Raw genomic sequence first — 20,362 nt, forward strand, 5'->3', positions numbered from 1 at the left:
CCCAGCAGCAGCTTGATGTCTGAATTGTTCAAGAGAGGGGCAGGCCTTCTGCTCCAGACTGGTCTTCCCTCGAAGGACCTCTGGCCCCAGTTGCTCTGCCTTGTCAGGATCAAGCTCCTCTAGTACAGCTCCTTTACAAGTACTGAGATCATCTCCCTGAGGAGGCTGATTCTCATTGTAAGTCTGAGAGGAGGATACATCTTTATCCTTCTTGCTCCTTCTCTTGGGAGCTGGTAGGGTATGGAAAACTTATAGTTTACACCGCATTCTTTCAACATAGCAGTGATGTAGCTAGACATGAAGTTTGTACTTCTCTCTGACAATACCTCCTTAGGGAACTCAACTCTGACAAAGATTCCCAGGAGAGCCCTGGCCACTACAGGAGCTGTAGTGGTCCTAAGGGGACTAGCCTCTGGATATCTAGTGGCATGGTCTACCACCACTAAGATAAAACTATGTCCAGATGCTGTTGGAGGGTTTAAGGGACCTGCAACGTATATCCCTACCCTCTCAAAGGGAACCCTAACCACCGGCAGAGGGATTAAGGGGACCTTTGTAGTGCCACCTGACTTACCACTGGCTTGGCAGGTGACACAGGACTGACAAAACTCCCTGGTGTCCTCAGACATGTGGGGCCAATGAAAGTAAGGGACAAGCCTGTACCAAGTCTTGCTTTGCCCAAGGTTTTCTGCAAGGGGAATGTTGTGTGCCAGGGTCAATAAGAACCCCCTGGACTTCATAGGTATGCCCAACCTCCTGGTAGCACCAGGCTTGGGTCTCTACTTTCAGAAAATAGGAGCCCTTCTTCCTGATAAGTCCCGTGGGACCTACTGAAATGTCCTGCTTCCTCAGCAGCATCTTGATGTCTGAGTTGTTCAAGAGAGGGGCAGGCCTTCTGCTCCAGACTGAAGTCTTCCCTCGAAGGACCCCTGACCCCAGTTGCTCTGCCTTGTCAGGCCCAAGCTCCTCTAGTACAGCTCCTTCACAAGTACTGAGATCATCTCCCTGAGGAGGCTGATTCTCATTGTAGGTCTGAGAGGAGGATACATCTGTATACTTCTTGCTCCTTCTCTTGGGAGCTGGTTGGTCCATTTCTTCAGGATCCAGGGCTCCTTCAGTGCCTAACTTCTTGGCCTCAGCCCTAGAGACAGCAAAGACACTGGCTGAAATTCCCATCATTTCTACATGAGTCCTGAACTCCACTTCAGACCAGTCTGATGTTTCCAAATGATTGCCCAGTAGACAGTCCACAGGTAGGTTGGGGGATGCCACAACTCTCTTTGGGTCAGTTACCCCATCCCAGCTGTGAATGACATCTGCCATGGAATCATCTTTCCTGGTATTGTTAGCATCGGTCACTTGGTAAATCTGTCCAAGTAGAATCTGCTTGGTAAACACACGTTTTTCTGTCACCATAGTGACACTGGCCACTGTGTCTCTGTATGCCACAGCTTCCTGACCATTGATGAGAGGCTGTTGTCTGTATTTGCCCAAGTTAGTGGGACTTAGAGTAAGGGTGGGGAGCTCAGTGCCACCATCACAGACTAAAACAGCCTGAGTGGGTGTCCTGACTAGGCCAGAACCCACTTTAGTACACAAGGTTAAACCAGCTAAACTCTTGGGGCCCTACTACAACCATTGCTATTGCTAGTGGCACTAGGAGGTTTAGGAGTAGTAGTAGCAGTAGTGGTGCTAGACTTAGAGCAATTGGCATCCTTTGTCCTTTTACGTTTTTCCTTACACAAATAGCACCAAGGTTCTTGTTAGAGTAGGAAAAGGAATGGGACCTACCCCCAGAGAAAGATTTTTGAGGACCTTCAGAAGACTCTTTTCTTTAGATTTCTCCCCACCTTTCTCTTGGGCCTTAGAATAATCTTCATTTGGTCTAATTACTTTGTGAATCGAAGCATACTTGCAAACTGTGACTACATGCATGCCTTTATCAATGTTTCACTACAAAACGATGCAATTGTATTCTTTTAACTGAGTGTACGGTTCCAGACAATGGTCGATTTGTATTGGGACACTGGAAAGTCCAAAAGGTTGTCCCTGTCCCCCCCAGAAATTAAGTGTCTCCTACGCCCCTGCATGTAAGTGCCATCAGGATATGCACGTTGATTGGCCAGTGATGAGCAGGGCCTGCCAACCACCCGATCGGTTTGTTCCATTGCTTGTGAGCCTGAGCGCAACAGGGTTTGTCTACCAGGAGGTGACGTTCGGCTGCGGCCCTCGCTCTCAGGGGCCCTCTAGTGGCAAAAGCTGCGCAGACGAGAGGAGCAGGCGGAGGGCGTAGGCCAGTACACAAATAAAGGAAGGGGAAGTAGATGGAGAAAGATGTCTCATGTAAATTTGTCAAACTTGAGGGTCAGTCCCATTGAACTGCAGGTTGCAGAGGTGCGTCACTAATGGTGAAATATGAACATTGGTTCCTAAATATTTTCCACAATTCCAACCTACCCAAAACTAAAAAATACATTACAGAAGGCCAGACAACCATCCCTCCCCTCACCACCCCAAAAACATTTCGTAGAGGGTCAGACCACGGCTTAGTCTTAATTGATGCAATTTGGGTGCTGAAAACTCTCTCAGGTTTAGGTTGAGTAAAGTGTTTACTACAAACAATTATTCTGCAAATGATAGAGGGAACCAACAGGGGCATCCACCTAACTGGGAAATGGAGACGTGCTCGAAGAGCAAAAGCCAGATACAAATTGATATTCCTAGTCTCAATCTCATGGCCAGATTCTCGCTAAGAATACGAGCAGGTGCTTATCTAAGCCCATGAGAGCTGGTACATTGCTTTTAAAGGAGATGTTGCCTAATAGCCACAACTACTGACTTTGGAATTAGGGAACCAGGTTCAGTCCCGGCGTAGTCGCAACATCCTTTGAGTCCTGGCAAATCACTTAATCTCTCAGTGCCTAAAAAAAAAATCATTCATCTGGCCATGTAAAGTGCTCATGTGCCATTGAGTCGAGCCCGCACTATTTAAAACATCAACACAAAAAACAGTCATTTATCCCCTTGGCTGTGGGGTTAATTTTTACACGGTGCAAGGGGGAGTGGGGGAGGGGGCACAGTGCCCCAGTGCTCAGGACAGCTCCCGGCCATCATGAGTCACGGGAGTCATGTGCTCCTGACGCCGGGAGTCGTCTGAACTCCGCCCACTGATTAATTCGCCTGCACAGGCGGGTAAATTAATCGCGCGTGGGCGGAGCGGCAACGTTCGGACGGCCCCGGCCGTCATGAGCACATGACTACCGTGACTCATGACGGGAGCCATCCTGAGCACGGAACAAGTTAAATAAATTAGGCTCAGCAGCCTTATGTGTAAAAATATGCACCTGGAGCACCAAGTGCAGCTCATCTCATAGTTGGGCACATCCACTGTGCGGTTGAAGAGTTTTTTATTTCCCATGCGCTGGTCTTGCACACTTTTCCAGAGTGTTTTTTTGTTGTCAGTCTAGCCCTTGTTAAATTTCCAGTCAGCCGTCATCCAATGCAGAGACTGAGAGTAGTTTGGTTGTTGGTTGAATGGGGATGGCCACTGTTCAAGCAACAGCCACAGTCCATGTCAGAGTAAACCACAAAAGCACAAAAGTCACTAAATTAACCAGTGCCTAACTCTCTGATAGCCTGGCACAAAAGCAGTCAGGCTTATCTTTGAGGCAAGGTGTAAAGATGCAGCACACAAACACCAATAAAAGTGACCACAAAACAAGAAAAACCCACACCAATTTAGAAAAATAGAGTACATTTTCATAAATAATTTGGCACTAAAATGACAAAAATCCAATTAGAACTGAGAAAGGAAAGTTAAAGGTAAAATCTAGTGCCTAAAAGATTAAAGTGCCAACCACGGACATCTAGTTGTGCAAGACCAGGTCAAAGTAAACAAATATGGCTAAGCATGAGTCGGGTACAAGAAGTTGATTGGGTCCAGTTTGTGCGTACCTTTGGACTTAGAAGAAATTTAAAAGAAAAATGGTCTGGGAAGGTAAAGTTCACCGGGGCAAGGTTGCAGGTGGTGTCTTAGGGGGCCCGCCATCAACTCTGAGATGAGCCTCTGTGCCAGACCGGCCACCCCGTTAGAGAACCGCGGCAGCAGCAGAGCAACAGGGGCCCGCCACGCACTCCAAAATGACTCCCTGCTCTGACCGGGCCAGGCACGGCTGCCCAGTGCTCTTCCTCCTGCTGCTCTTGGGGCTCCTTGGCAGGGGCTCCGCGCTAATCCGCTATGCTGTGCCCGAGGAGGCGCAGAGGGGTTCCTGAGTGGGGAACCTGGTGGCAGACCTTGGCCTGGAGCTCCGGGGACTGGTAGAGCACCGGCTGTGGGTGGTGCCCGCCGGAGGGGGCCGGCGCTACCTGGAGGTGGACCTGGAGAGCGGGGTGCTGTATGTGAACGAGAGGATGGACCAGGAGCAGCTGTGCGGCCCGGCCATGCCCTGCCTGCTCACCCTGGAGGTGGTGGCCGAGTACCCCCTGGAGCTGTACAGCGCAGTGGTGGAGGTGCAGGACATCAACGACAACGACCCCGCCTTCCTGGCCGGGAACATGCAGCTGAACATCAGCGAGTCCGTGGCCCCTGCGGCGCGCTTCCTGCTTGAGAGCGCGCAGGACCCTGATGTGAGGGTCAACTCCGTGCAGACCTACAGGCTGAGCCCCAACGGGTACTTCACCCTTAGCGTCCATACGGGAGGAGAGGGCACCAAGTAGCCAAGTAACTGAGAGTGTCCTGTCCTGCCAAGGACTCTCCTGGACTTCTTTACTTTTTCTTTTGTCCTGGCCGCCATAATGCTGCACTCTCGGCCGCTTTTCTCTGGACCCTGACCCGCCATCTTGCCCATTCCCTCGTCCTTTAACCCTCTTCCCTCGTTTCCCCCTTGACGGTCCTCAAATGTTTCTTCCCTTTTCTGATTTGCCTTTTCCCCATACCCATACATCCCTCTCACCCTCCCTTGGTGCTGTGACTGCATCCCCCCTCCGACCCCACTTAATGGAACTCTGCTTCTCTATATATAGAGATAACTCTAATCACTAGTATATGCAGTAGACCTTTGTACTCTCTACCACACCTATGTGACTCTTAGAATATATCCATTCATATCCCTTTCCTATGTATAAAGAGATAACTCTAATCACTAGTATATGCAGTAGACCTTTGTACTCTCTACCATTCCTATGTGACTCTTAGAGTATATCCATTCGTATCCCTTCCCTATGTATATAGAGATAACTCTAATCACTAGTATATGCAGTAGACCTTTGTACTCTTTACCATTCCTATGTGACTCTTAGAGTATATCCATTCGTATCCCTTCCCTATGTATATAGAGATAACTCTAATCACTAGAATATGCAGTAGACCTTTGTACTCTCTACCATTCCTATGTGACTCTTAGAGTATATCCATTCGTATCCCTTCCCTATGTATATAGAGATAACTCTAATCACTAGTATATGCAGTAGACCTTTGTACTCTCTACCATTCCTATGTGACTCTTAGAGTATATCCATTCGTATCCCTTCCCTATGTATATAGAGATAACTCTAATCACTAGTATATGCAGTAGACCTTTGTACTCTCTACCATTCCTATGTGACTCTTAGAGTATATCCATTTGTAGCCCTTCCCTATGTATATAGAGATAACTCTAATCACTAGTCTCTGCATTGTGTGACTTTACATCTTGTACATTTGCAATTTTTTCTGTTTGTATCTTTTATGTAACGCATGTAATCCTTAGTCCTTATGTTTTGCAACTGGTTCTTATGCAAAGCGCTCTGACACCTTCGGGTAAAGTTCGCGCTATATAAAATCGCATTAAATAAATAAAAAAAGAAAAAGCATCGATGTTAGGGAACCGCTGTACAAAGTCACTAAAGATTTCTACGTTTGGACTCTCTTTTTGGAATTCGAAAATACCAGTGGGACGCAGCTGGTGGCTGTAGCTGAGTAGATTTCCAGGTGGCCGGATACCCCTTTGCAGGACAGCTGCCAGCGATAAATGAGCAAATTGGTCCTGGTCTTCTCTTGGTTCTCAGAGCATTTTTGAGCTAAAAGTATTCTAAAATTGTAATTTAAAATCTGTCTTTAACATTAAAGAGGATTTGTAATTGCAGTTTCTCAGACACCAAACATGAAATGCATACCTGTTCCCAATCAAAAGTTAGCACTTATTAAATGTAATAAGGCAACCCAAGGTTATCCTATGGGAGAGATAGACCTTACACTAGTGAAAAATTAATTTGAGTTTTTCACCACCAGACTTTGTTGGACTGGGCCATCACCCACAATTTCTGGCAAGGCTGAAACTCAACCAGAGTGATTGTCTGGTCATAGCGCTGTTTCATTACCTTCTGGCTTGCTTACATGTTCTCAGAAGCCATCTTCCAGAACTTGGCCATCTGATTTCCAAGGGTTAACATCTAGCTCACCTAATCCTGGGGGTTTCTTGGGAGCTTGCTCCCACCTCTCCTTCACCAGACTGAGAGTTCCCATAATAGGGTGACCTTACAGACACTCAAAAGGGCTAAACCCAAGTCTCTTCTATGGTTACCCCATAAGCAAAAAGCAGGAATGGTAGGAGGACACCCCACTTAGGTTAGCCCATAATCATGTCTGTTAGCGTCTTGTTGAATCTTTCAACAAGCCTATTGGTTTGTGCATGGTAGAGTGTGGAGAAATTGTAGGTTATCCCACACCTTTCACATTAACTTCATGTATGCAGACACCATTCCCTTGGGAAACCTTACTCTGTTGAAAATCCCCATCCAGGCCCTAGCCACTGCAGGTGTAGTTACAGTCCTCAGATGGATGCCTCTGTGTATTTAGTGGCATTGTCCACCAAAACCAGGATAAACCTGTTGCCGAAGGTTGTCTTTGGTCCATGGATCCCCAGATGTTCTGCCAGGGGACCTTCATGAGCCAGCCCCAGTAGGACAGCCCTGTAGCATCGGGGGACCACCAACACATGTGTTTCCTCATGCACAGATCTTAAACTCACTATACAGGAGGTCATTCTCCCAATATATGAGGTGGTCTCCAGGGCTTCAGCCTGACACCTCATGCCCTCATGGGTTGGGCACTACTTCTGGGCCTTCCAGTGCTCCTCCTGGTGGGCCCACCTTGTGCTTGCCATCCAGTAAGTTCAAGCAAGTTACTAAGGGAGGCAATGCCCTCTCGGGTAGGCTCCTGAACAGCTTCCTCTGGTGCCCCATCCACCTGCACCATGGGAGTTTCAGGAGCTGGTTTCCAACACCCCCCGTCCAGCCATTTTTTGGCAGCTGTTGGTACATTCTTCCAGGCTCCAGAATGCCTTTACTCCCTCTTGGGAACCATAGACCTGGTGGTCACACAGACCCACTCAGGCAGCTCCAACATTTCCAGGTGTGTCCTGAGCTCCACTTCCTTCCAAGCAGTGCACTCCAGATCATTCCCTAGCAAACAATCCAAGGGCATGGCAGGATTCACAGCTGCTCTAAGAAGACCTGAGACCCCGTCTCCACTCAAAGAGAATCAGAGCCACAGAGCAGTGGCTCTCCCAGTTGTCTGGTACTACAACCTGGTAAAATGTATTGAGTATCACATGCCCTGAGGACACTGCATGACACATGAAAGTAATCAAGCTGGCTGCTGTGTCCCTCAGAGCCTCCACCCTCTGCCATTGATGGTGAACCATTGCCTTTGCCTGGAGGTATTAACAGGCTTGGGGGCTTTGAGCACCATCTCTCTGTCGCCCAGGGACACTAGTGCAGTCTCCTCCCCAAGTGCTACACTGGCCAAACCAGAGGTAAACCCTCTTGGGCACTTAGCATCACCCTTGGTGTGCCCATACTGGTAATACTCATAACACTTATGGACAAACTTAGCAGAGTTCTTATCAACAATATTTTTCTTTTGGTGGTCAGATTGGGATTGGGAACCTTTACAACTGTGAACTATTTTGGGGGCTTTGAGAGAACTCCTTCTTGTTTTATCTCCCTCTTACTTCTTCTGGTGGAAACCCTGACCACCCTTTTGGGAGTCCCCTGCAGATACCTTCTTGCAGACCTTGGTGCTGATGTAGCGGTCCCCTTACTTAACAAGATCCCTGTGGTAAGGGAGCTTGCTATCCATAAGGCGTTGGTGCAGCTTTGTAAAACAAAGACTGAACATGTGCTCTCTAGCAATCAAGCTATGCAGCTCTTTTAATAACTTACTTCTCTGCCCTTCACCCAACCATCCAGTCACTAGCAAAAATTATACAGACAACCCACCCAGGTCTGTAGGGGCAGCTTCTGAATGTCCCTCAACATTTGCTTATACCTCTCTTGGGTGAGACCATATTTCCTGGTCAGGACCTCTTTCATGAGAATATACTTTATCCTGTCCCCTTTCCATAGGGCTAACTGGGCATCCCCCCTACATTGGGAATATGCCCCAGAGACTGCCCCCACCCATCAAAATCTTTTTCAGGGACCTTATTAATCTCCAGGGCAACCCATAGGCTTCAATCCTGTTCTATGTGTTATCCCCATCAACAAAGCTAGGCACGAGATAGTTTGGGATGAAGCCACACTTCATCTACTAGGGTACTGCTGCCACCAATACTGATGTACTCTGCCTGCCTGTGATAACTAGATCCTTGAGACTGAGCTCATGAGTCATCCTTATTTCCTCCATGGCCAGCCTCTTTCTTGCTAAAGCTGTTTCAGCCACAGCTTTCTCCCTGGCTAAGGCTCTTTGTGCCTCAGCCCTTCTCTCCTCTGCTTCCAGCTTCATGGTCAGATGCAGCTTGAGTTCCACCTCCACCTTTCTGTCCTCCACATCCTCTGGGGACAGACCCTGGACAGGCACACTGCTCCCTGCCCTATCCTGGGCATCCTTTAGGGGTGAGTGGTGATCCCTCTGCTGCTCTGGCTTGGCTCTCCACCTCCTCATCATCCTCCAAGGATGCTCTCCCCTCCTCCTAATCCTTCTCTGGGTTAGTGTGCCATCTCTAAACATCCTCAAAGGCTCTGAGGGCTACTTGGAGATCCTTCATGCCTGCCTTCAGCCCTTTCTGTTTGCAAAGCTTCAACAGCTCAACTATGCTGAGGATGTCAAAGTTGATCAGATCCATCTTCATGGTATAATAAAAGGGAGGTAGGGCACTTACAAGGAGAAAACAGCCAATAGAAAACTAAGAAGAATTTAAAAAGAGTTCAACTCTGGTGTCAATTTAATTATGTTGGATATTTGTGTTACACAAATCAGTGTTTGGCACTACAAAAGCACAAGTACTGGATCCCACCACTGTGCACCAATGTAAGCAATTGGGTGTTGGTTGAACGGGGGGTGACCACTGCTCAAGCACCAGCTACACTCCCTGTCAGGGTGTACCACAAAAGTCACTAAATTAACTTGCACTTAACCCTCTGTTAACTTGACACAAAAACAGTCAGGCTTATCTTAGAGCCAAAATATAAAGTATTTATGCAACACACACAAACAGCAAAAAAGTGACCACACAACACAATAAAAATCCCACAACCATTTAGAACAATAGAGTACATTCTCATAAATTATGTGACCCCAAAATGACAAAAATTCAATCATTCGAACAAGAGTTATGAATTCCTAAACTGTACTTTAAATATAGAGCCTGAAAGATCAAATCTCCAACTGTGGGCATCTAGTCACACTAGACCGGGTTAAAGTTGAAAAATATGGGCGACCACGATGGAGCATGAGTTGGATACAAGAAGTAGATTGGTCCTGGTCTATGCTTACCTTCAGACATAGAAGAAATGTAAAAGAAAAATGGTCTGAGAAAAATTTCAGCTGTGCAAGGATGTAGGCAATGTCTGAGAAGGAAGTGTCGAAATGGGCAAAATCAGGATGAAGATTTCTACATTCAGACTCTATTTTGGGAGTCGTAAATCTCCAGCGGGACTAAGCTGGATTCTGTAGCTGAGGAGAGTTCCAGGAGGCTCGATATCCCTTTGCCGAAGAACTGCTGAACAGAATTTGCTGCTTCGGAGTAGAAGGTTGCGGGAGCTGACAGGAAGTCGGACCGACTAGCAATACACCTTGGGTAAATGGACGAGCAGGTTGGTCCTGTGTCTCTTGGTTCTTAGAAAAGTTTTCAGCCAAAAAGCTACTAAGTCCCAAGTTTTGGGTTTTGGCTATCTGAGCACATTTAACACCAGAACCAAAGGTCCAGGACTGAAAGGGCAGCACTTGTGGGGTTTAGGACTCACGCAGGCTTTGTCTGGATGCGTCTTCACGATAGTTGGAGCCTTTTTTTGTCCCGGAGGCTCTGATCAGGAGGCCATCAAACTAGGCCTTGGAGTTACTTTGGTAGTCCTTGGCTCAAGTGGCTAATCAGGGCTCAAGCAGCAGGGCAGCCCTCTAAGGGTTCAAAGCAGGCTCCAGACAGAAAAACAGTCCTCCCATATGAAGCAAGGCAGTCTTGTGGAGTACACAGCAGGCCACAGCAGCAGGCAGTCCATTAAGAGTCCTTCCGCAGGTCCAGAATTGAACTGAAAAGTGAGTCCGATGGTCCCCTTTTTATACATTGTACCTTCTTTGAAGTAGGAGAAGATTCTAGAGAACTCCCTCTGAAGTGCTTGACGTTTCCTGGCTCCAAGCTAACTGCATGAACCATGCAGGGGTGACCATCCTTTGTGTGAAGGTAGAGCACAGCCCATTGAGTTGCATGTGGGGCTGTGCTCAGCTCCGCTCTGCCCCCATCCTGCCTTTGTTGGCCCAACCAGGCACACCTAATTCTTCTACTGTGTGGCTGTCCGGGAGGAATACACAAAGTCCAACAGCCAACTACACCCAGTCATGTGATCCAGGTAAGGCTGCAGGCACCAAATATTCTGGACAGGAAAATACCAACTTTCTAAAAGTGTATTTCCAACATAAAATTAGACGTTACCACTAAAGGTGATTTTTAATTAAAATTTCTTAGACACCAAACATGAAATGCTTACCTATTTCCAATCAAATGTTAGCATTTATTAAACTGGGGTATCTAATGTTACTGACTCTGAACATGTCCACTCCTCTCTCTTCCCTTGTCCGCTCCTCTTCCCACCCCCTCTCAATCCCTTCATTTTTCTCACACCCCCTCTCTTCACCCCCCTCTCTCTCCTAACTTTTAATATTCACTTTCCACTTAATGTATCTCTCTGTTTCTGTGCCCCCTTAGCCCTGTTGAATGCATTATCATACTGTAACTCTTTTTCGCTTAATTGTTAATTTTATCTCATTATGTTCACCATCCTTGTAAAGCGCTCTGATACTCTTGGGTCCAGTAGCGCTATATAAAACCTTTGAAATAAGATATGGCAACCTTTGGGCGAGGTAGGCCTCACAGTAGTGAAAAATTAGTTTAGGTGTTTTTCACTACTAGGACATGCAATTCTTAAAATTACACGTCCAACGTTTTAATTATAGTGGACCATGTGCTATGGGCTACCAAGGGGTTTACCTTAGGGGTGACTTATATGCAATAAAAGGGGAGTTTAAGGCTTGGCAAGCAGGTTATATTGCCAAGTTAAATTGCCAGACTGCTTTCAGCCTGCAAAGGCAGGCCAGTGATATGTTTCAAGGGCTATTTAAGCCAGAGGCGCAATAAGTTCTGCGGGTTCACTAGTGGTATTTCATTTACAGGCCCTGGGTATATGGTATTCTATTCAACAAGGGACTTATAAGTAAATTAAATAGGCCAGTCAGATGTAAGCCGGCTTTACCATGTTTAAAGGAGAGAGCGCAAGCACTTTAGCACTGGCTAGCAGTGGTACATTTCACTGAGTCTTAAGGCCAATACAAACGAATTCAGCAAAAATAGGAGCGGGCAAGGCAAAAAGTTAGCAGGAAGACCACCCTAAGCCTGACAAATCTAAAAGACTAATCATTGTTTTTAAAAAGTAAAAACAAATAGTTTCCTTGCTAAACATTTCAATATAGTGAATTTATAGATGCTGCTTACCAATGCTTCCTCAAACTGGGATCTCTGCAGAGATTTGCAATTGCTCATCATGTACTATAAGTGTTTTTATTACTTCATTTAAAGCGAGTCTTCTGCCTGTTGCATTTCAGCAGCAGGGCCGGACTGGCCATAGCGGGCACCGGGCATTTCCCCGGTGGGCCGTCGGGGTTTGGGGCCGGCTTTGGGCTCCTGAGGGCCGATTTTGTTACAGGGCCCTTTTTGCATCATAGCTGCAATATCAGTCGCATTAACGAAATCGGCAGAAACCGGCCCTGGTAAACAGCTCGGCCACACCCCCAACCCCTGGGGGGCTGGCCAAGCACTTTGCCAGGGACGGTTTTGGATTCCAGTTCGGCCCTGTTTAGCATTGGGGCAACGCTCCTCCGCCATAGCGCAGGAGCCCGCCCTGCTGTGCTGCTATGAGGTTTACAGTAGCAGTCTTCTCCTATAGATTGTCAATTATGTTACCAGCATTTTCTTCATTTTATTTTGAAATGTAATTTTATTTGAGTCATTGGTCAGAGTCTCAGGAACATAAAAGCGAGTGTGCATTCCCAGAGGGGCATTGGGACCACAGTAAACCTGTAATAAGTTATTACAAGCTTTTAATGAAATTTACTGTATTACATCCGTGCACTAACACCATAACTGGTTTGTACTGAGAAAATAAATGGCAGGGCCTTTTTGGAGATCACCCTTACCATGTATTATACATCTTTAAATGTATATATCAGTAGTCACATTGCAGGGCGTTTCACTGTTTTAGAAGGACTATCTAGAAGTGGCATGTAGCTGTATTTTATATTTATTACACAGTAATATCCTGTTGCTTATTCTAATTTGCTTTAATGCTGTTTTGTAGGTTATTCTACTGGAAGAAACAATACTGGATGTGAAGAAAATGCACAAAATGTCTGCCTACGTTCTCTGGTTAACCGAAGCTGCTCGAAGGAATAAACTCCGGTCAATGTGTGTGGTTATTTTAAAATTAGTCTCCTTTGTGTCGATCATGTTTTACTTGGGCTTTACTGACCACTCTAACAGCATCGCTCCACCCTACAGATTGCCTTCTGAAGTCAAATGTCCACCCATTGAAACTCATGCTTCTCTTGAATCCAATCTTAGCGAAGATGGCAAAATATTTTTTTTAGAAACCTCCAATCGGATGGAGCCTAATTTCCTTTTTTTGTGCTCAGTTGAATCCGCAGCCAGAGCTCACCCAGAGTCAAAGGTGGTGGTATTGATGAAGGGCATGTCTGGCAGTCATCATAGAGCCCCTAGAAACCTTGGCTTGTCTCTCCTTGGCTGTTTCCCAAATATTGAGGTTAAGCCATTGGATTTGAAGGATCTCTTTGCAAATACTCCTTTGAGCTCATGGTACTCTTCAGCATGGAGGAAGTGGGAGCCCTACCACCTACCCATCCTTTCCGATGCCTGCCGGATAGCTCTCGTATGGAAGTTTGGAGGAATATACCTGGATACAGACTTCATTGTTCTAAAAAATCTGAAGAACCTCACCAACTCAATTGGCATTCAGTCCAGGTACCTATTAAATGGAGCTTTTCTCTCCTTTGATCGGGGTCATAAATTCATGGAAGACTCAATACAAAACTTTGTGCGATATTACAATGCATGGATCTGGGGACACCAAGGACCACAGCTGGTCACCCGTGTTTTCAAGAAATGGTGTTCCCTCCGTAAACTGACTGGAAGTCAAGGATGTAATGGAGTGAGCATCATGCCGCAAGAGGCCTTCTACCCCATCCGCTGGCAGGACTGGAAAAAGTACTTTGATGTCGTCAACTCCACTGAGTTTGAGGGTTTGTTTCAAAACACATATGCAGTACACATATGGAATAAGAAGAGTCAAGGGACGGCCATGAAGATTGGATCAAAAACAATAATGGACCGGCTATTCTCACGCAACTGCCCACTCACATACAGCATCATGAAACGTGTCCATTGAACGCTCTATGCACAATGCACTGACTTCTTCGTCATAAGCTTCAAAGAGTCCTAGGAGAAAAAGATGCATTCTAAAAAGGACAGGGAAATGTCCTGGATGTGAAACAAAAGTGTTATCTATTTATTTATTGTGTAAACTTATTGAATAGACTATATCATGGTGCAAAGGTTGCACACACACACACACTGCACAATGCTGAACTCAGACACGTCTATGTACTTTGTGCGACACAAGCTCACAGCTGAGAGGGTCTGTAGTGACATTATTTCAGCGTCCATTTTCAGGAAAGAAGGAGGAGACTGATTCTTTGATGTCCATCGAGCATTCTAAAGCTTGGGGTTCAACTTGAGATTGCTTGGCAGTGTGGTTTAGTAGTTTTAGGCAGGTGTTTGCTGTGTGGGGTGTGACTGCGATGTTGAGAGACTTCGGTGCTGTAGTCACTTAAGAAGGGGCTCTAGAATGTATGTGTGAGTAAACTGTAACTAGTCACCTATGTGTGATTTGCATTTCCACAGCTAACCAGTGAACAATCCCCACTATTAGGCTGATGTGGTTGCATTAGCCGCCTCTGGTGGCTGCAGAGATTTGCATGCTTGGTGTGGTTGACGAGCCTTCTTAGGAAGACTTGGGATAGCTGTTACAGGCTACATCTAGGATTTGTACAATTTGGTTAAGGTAATTTGTTTAGTACGCACCCTTTCTGTTTTTCAGTAACAGGAATTGAAACCAATTCCTTCATTTCTGTGCAAATGTGATTTTGCAGGCTTTGGGTTGAGTTTATTAGGGACTGTATATATTTTTATTGTACTATAGCAGGATTTTCCTTTGTAGATTTCTCTCCTATTGCAGGAAGCTCATTTTAGAGCTATGAATTGTACACAAATTAGGATATTCTTTAAGGAAATGTGTTGACTTAGATCCCCATTCCTTCCTGAAACCCCTTCACTATTCGAGTGTGCTTATAGAGAACTGCCAAGGATATAGCAGAGTGACTTCAGTGTTTTGGCGGAGAGTTGCTGCACCACCAGATCTCTGAGTGACTCCATGTAAAGGGTGGAAAGCATAGGGGAGAAGAGGAAACCCTACATCACTCAACAGCTTATAGATGCGAGGCCAGACTTGACAGAATATACGTTGACAAAAGGTTGCGTGAAGTATGGCAACCTTGCAGAGGTTTGCAAATGGATTGTTACAATGTGATGAGCTGCCATTTCACTCACCCATGGTGATTCTTTAGCCTGTAGATTTGTTGGCGAAGACTGACCTAGAGAGAGTTAGATGGTTATTTATGGTGATATCTCGGAGATGAGTGGCATGCATCCTTCAGAAATCTTGCCAAAAATGGTAGGATAGCTATGTATCTGTACATTTCTAAGTAGTTCAGGCCATAAGTAGTTTTTAGAGTATTTGTGCTTGGCCCAAGTTTGAGTTGTTGGGAACTATTTCCTCGGAACATGATTTGCCTACTATACATAGCAACAATGATACGGATGGCTCACTGTGTTTTTTATTTAATTTTTCTTGAGTAAGGCAGTTTCGAAGGTTGCAGGTTTCAAACTAGTTAAACATTATTTCATTGTTTCATTCAACATGTGGAATATTTTCAAATCCTTAGATATGAACCTTTGTGGAATATGTATTATGTGAATAATGGTATTGCAAGTTTTATTAGGAAATGACACGTTCCTATATGCATAGTGATGATGTCAAAAATTGGCTGCAAACTCAGCAATTGAAGTCGCACTGATTATATTTTTCTTCAATTATTGATGGTAACCAAATGAGGTTATTCGTGCTTTTACGTCAGGATCACTGTTTTGTGTCACTTTTGTTCTTTAGTAGCCCAATCTTCATTACTCCTAGTCCCAATCCTCCATTTTGTTTGCCGCCATGACTGGGTGCCATAAAGAGGAGGTCATTCTCAGCATCCTCCTTTTTTTGCCTGTGTAAGACAAAGATATGGACATGAGGAACTATTGGGTCCCTGCTGGGCTTGAACCCCCTCGAGGCTTGTGATACACTTTCCCTGCTGGGCCTCAGACGAGAGGTATTTGTGATATCAAAGGTTTCCAGGGGAGTGGTGTAATTGATCTCCAAGTATGTATTCAGGATTTTCAGTAGGATAGTCGAGCCTGATGTATATCAGAAGGAGATATGACCATTCCTTGTTAGCAGTAGTGGTTTGCTGAAGTTTAGCGGCAGAGACACATTACGCAGAGATGAGGAAAGGCCATTTTCAGGCTGGGGAAGCATGAGAGAAAGAGGCATGATATTGATTCTGCTTGCTCTTTGAGCTATTGATCCAAGCCTGTGTCTCCTCATAGGAAGTGGAGATCTGCTTCTACAGATCCTAATAAAGGGAGGTTGAAATGGTTCATCAAGGAGACATTGGAAGCAATGCAAAGGAGGCCCAGTAAGGAGAATTCTATGCATCAACAAGAGCGGAAAGTCTGAGGGAAAAATTGAGAAATAGTGGTAATTCCTGGGGAGCAAAGGGGCCAAAATATTAGTAAAGACACATCATAAGTAATGACGGTACCAAGGAAGAGGTGCAGGTGTTATGGACCAGACCCAGATTTCCTCCAACCAAAACAGGAACTCTGTGGTCATAGAACCAGTAATTGTTTAGTGTTTTTGTACGTTGAGTTGGACAAGCTGGTTTAATTTTTTGGGTGCAAATGTATGACATATTGGTTTGTGAATGATTTAACAGTATTAGAGTGTGTTGAAACAGGAAACCTGTCCATGTCAGTAAATAGGTCAATGGCTTGGGTTTGTATGTTTGTGTAATTTGTCTTTAGGGTCCAGTCGTTTGGCTTTTCATGGGTATGAGGGAAGTTCAACCGTAAATAAGGAGAGGTCAGAAACTCTCTGACCTCACTAAACTCGATGTATATCACACCATTCAGGAGCTTTGACGGAGAGGATAGTACACAATGTTTTACTATAAGTGTGGGAGGGGATTAGGCTAATAACGCAGCCATGGCGGTGTAAAATGCCACATCTTTTTGACTACAGCATACCTGTAATTTGAGATAATTCTCAACTACTGTCTGTTTTTCAGCCAACAAAAGTTTCAGCCACGTAGCCGGTAATAGTCTTACTCTTTTTTAATAAGATTCCTTTCCTTGCAGACTCCTATTGTAGCCAGACTCTACAAGAGCACTCCTTTTGGCTGCAAGGCAGACTCCGCAGTTGAAAAAATGTGTCTGACCATCAACCTGGCCAGAGCCGGGATTGCTAATATCATGAGTGATTCCAGACTTTTAGGAGGTGCCACGGTGGTATGGCTGGTGTGCAGACAAATGCATGAGATTATACTCTTTCCACTAGTCAGTTTATTCTTGTTCCATAATCCATGGTTTCCCTGTTATTCCCATGTTCTCTACTTGAATTCCTGTCATGAGCTCCTACTCATATTTGTATGGGGTTTATATCGAGGAAACCTTGTATAAAGTGTGAGTGGAGCAGATTACACAGTACATGGATGAGGGAAGGCATGCAAGGAGGACAAAGTTCATCCGCCTATCCACAGGCACCTGATTCTTAATTGTATCTTCTGTGTTCCATTTTTAACCTTGCTGATGCTGGGTATGTGTATTTGGAGTTTAAAGCGAATCGCAGAATCCTAGTGCTGCGTCAGTGAGGATTTTGAGATGTGATAAAATGTCCAGGTGTTGCGAAAATGGGTTGAACTATAAGCAGAGACTGTAAGGAAGCCTTTTGCAGATAGCTGTTTTGAGATTCACGAAAGACATTCCCTCCTCACATTGGGGGTGGGGGGTAGTTCAGATATTAGTGCAGAGTTTGGGGTCTAGAGCAGGACCATGGATCCATTCGTGAGCGGTGGGGTGAGGGGGGGGGGGTCGCATTCTGTCCCTATTTATATATCTAGACATCTTTATGTAAGTCTTTATAGGTGATGCTCAGAACTACAGAGTTAGACCATGGTTGCCCCGGGGCCACTGTTGGCTCGTTAGGATGTGATGATCTAAGATCTCCTTTTTGAATGAGTGGTGACAAGCATTTCTGGGTTTACTATCATAATGGCATGCTTCAAAGTGACCTAGTGTACTTAATTTATCTTTTATACTAAATTACACTATTACAATTGTTGTCAGAAAAATGTAATTTTAAAGAGCGTTTATGTTCAGCGAACATATTTCAGTGAGAATTCTTGCATCAAAAAGACAAGTCGATGGCAGTGTCTTGGTGCACTAACACTGGAAAAGGTTGAAAAAGCTTACCAAACAGTGAGGGGTGAGTCATTCTAAGAATGAGTCATTTAGGAGGATGTTAATTTCGCGTAGGAGTTGTTTAGAGTTACGAGTTATTTTGAGTACGATTTCCTGTGATGCAAACGCCTTTTGAAACACGATCCCTGTATAAACTCGTCCTTTCTGCCCTATTCATACATTCCACTCAGCTTACGAAACCCACCCCCATCTAACACTGCCAAAGAACCTTGTTTAATTCTGCCCATCCTTTGAGCATACTTCATTTGCCCACTTTGTCCCGCTTTCCCAAAGGCAGGTATGTTACATATTCAGATTCTTCTGGGGCCACCGCAGACGTTCATCCTTCCGAGGTTCATAACATGTAATGACATGTGTCACTGAAGTGCCTTGCAATGATTCAGGGTGTACAAAAGACACCGTAAAGGCTCTAGAAAATGGCACTATATGGCTCACTCACTCTATGCTCCATGCATACGAACATTGCAATGCTGGGAACTCGTTGACAAAGTGGCTTATGGTCTATAATGCCTGGCACAGCCCTTCTGCTCCAATATTCCAATGCTTGTCTTTTGGTTTCTCTCTTTTAGAAAAATATACCCTCAGTGGCTGGAATGTTCTAATGTATTATAGCCCTTCTTCCTTGTGCTATACGTATTAGTAAAAGGTAGGGTCTTTACCAACTATTATAGTCCTCATCAGCAGGCCACAAAGTTTAAATAGCAATATAAATATTAGCAATAATTATAATTATATGTTTTTACAGGTCCACTTGTAAATATGACTCAGGTAGATTTCCCGAGGCCCTCCCACAAGTGCACATTTCGACAAACTTACCAACCTGAGCTTGGAAGACAGGATGTGACCCATGAGTTGCTACAAGTCACTTGGAAAAAATCCATATTGGTAAATGATCAATCCAGTCAGAGACTGACAGAAATATATTTATATATTAGTGGTTTCTGGACCACCTTTTCCCAATCGATAGGTGCACATGCAAAAGAAAGAGCAAACAAAATTATGCACTTTAAAAATACGGGTACATGATAAAGAATATATGAATAAAAAAATACATTAATACAATGAGGGTTGAAAAAGCAGAAAAAGTGCAAAACCCATTACAAGCATAATTTACATAGCCCAGGTTTAGCTAAGAGATTGTGTCCCTTTAGTAACTTCAAGACATCTACACCCAGTCCACAAGCCCTTTAGGACTGTCCCCGTGCTGTGTTTGTTCTTCATCCCTCTGCTCTAGTCACTTTTCTCCACAACTCTCTACTCGTCAGTTTCAATCACCCAACAACATTTGGCAGGCAATGATTCAGTTATTGTATGCACTTTGATATTTGTAAAGCAAACGAGTTAATCAACTTCCTGTGGACACTTTGATCGATCTTTCCCTAAAATATTTTTAATATCAACAAAAACGTTAAGGGTTAGATTCCAGTCCTCCCACCGCAGTAGCAAATACACAATCTGAGTGTAGGTCAGAAGTGAAAAAGCAACATTTATTGGAAGTACCACATCAAAGGCCACATACTGTTCTTTCGCATCCCAGACATGATGCCCCCTTGTCGGGGCCAAAATAAAAAGATGATACCACAGATTTGAGGAACTTTTGTAGGAACCGAAATCCAATGTTATTTGACTCTTCTGAACGTTATAAGTTCATTTGGGCACTTTCATTTTGGGCCTCCTGGGAAGAGTCCTTACTGGCCACTTGGAAGAAATGTGAACTCAGAATGTAGTCTATCACCGTTTTATGTCGACATTAAAATGTAGCACGTAAGTTTACAAATATATGTTGTATTTTTCTACGAAGTAGGCTGTTTCTGAGAAAATACCAGTGTACAGGAGGACACAGTGATGCAAAGCATAAACAACACGCCTTGTTGAGAGCTAGTGATATGATATCCATTGAGTGCTCTCACTATGTTGAGATAGTGACAAGACTTGCGCAATCAGCTGGAGTCCTATGATTTTCACTGAGCTATACTGATCGAGGAACAAAGCTAAGGACCATGTTATACATTTAAGTGCTTCAGTGGAGAGAACTGTATTTCTAGTTGTTGATCTTCTAATCTTTAGAGAGAGAAATAAGTGTTTTCTTGACACAATTTTTGTACTTAAATATTTATTTTGTACGTAAAACTTTTGTATGATGAACCTTTCACATAAATAAAATACAAATATTATAA

At 44.7% G+C, this 20,362-nt stretch overlaps 1 protein-coding gene across 3 annotated transcripts in view; it reads left to right on the plus strand.

The window, feature by feature from the left end:
- The window catches only part of A4GALT (alpha 1,4-galactosyltransferase (P1PK blood group)), a 221,403-nt gene extending 201,041 nt beyond the window's left edge, over positions 1-20,362 (plus strand). For all 3 annotated transcript variants that reach the window (XM_078673897.1, XM_078673898.1, XM_078673896.1), the window contains one exon: positions 12,826-20,362. In XM_078673897.1, the coding sequence (XP_078530023.1) occupies positions 12,865-13,929 (1,065 nt within the window). In that variant the 5' untranslated portion in view covers positions 12,826-12,864 and the 3' untranslated portion in view covers positions 13,930-20,362. The remainder of the gene's footprint in view (positions 1-12,825) is intronic.

The sequence above is a fragment of the Lissotriton helveticus genome, chromosome 1_1 (genome assembly GCF_964261635.1).
Source record: "Lissotriton helveticus chromosome 1_1, aLisHel1.1, whole genome shotgun sequence".
Classification (NCBI taxonomy): domain Eukaryota; kingdom Metazoa; phylum Chordata; class Amphibia; order Caudata; family Salamandridae; genus Lissotriton; species Lissotriton helveticus.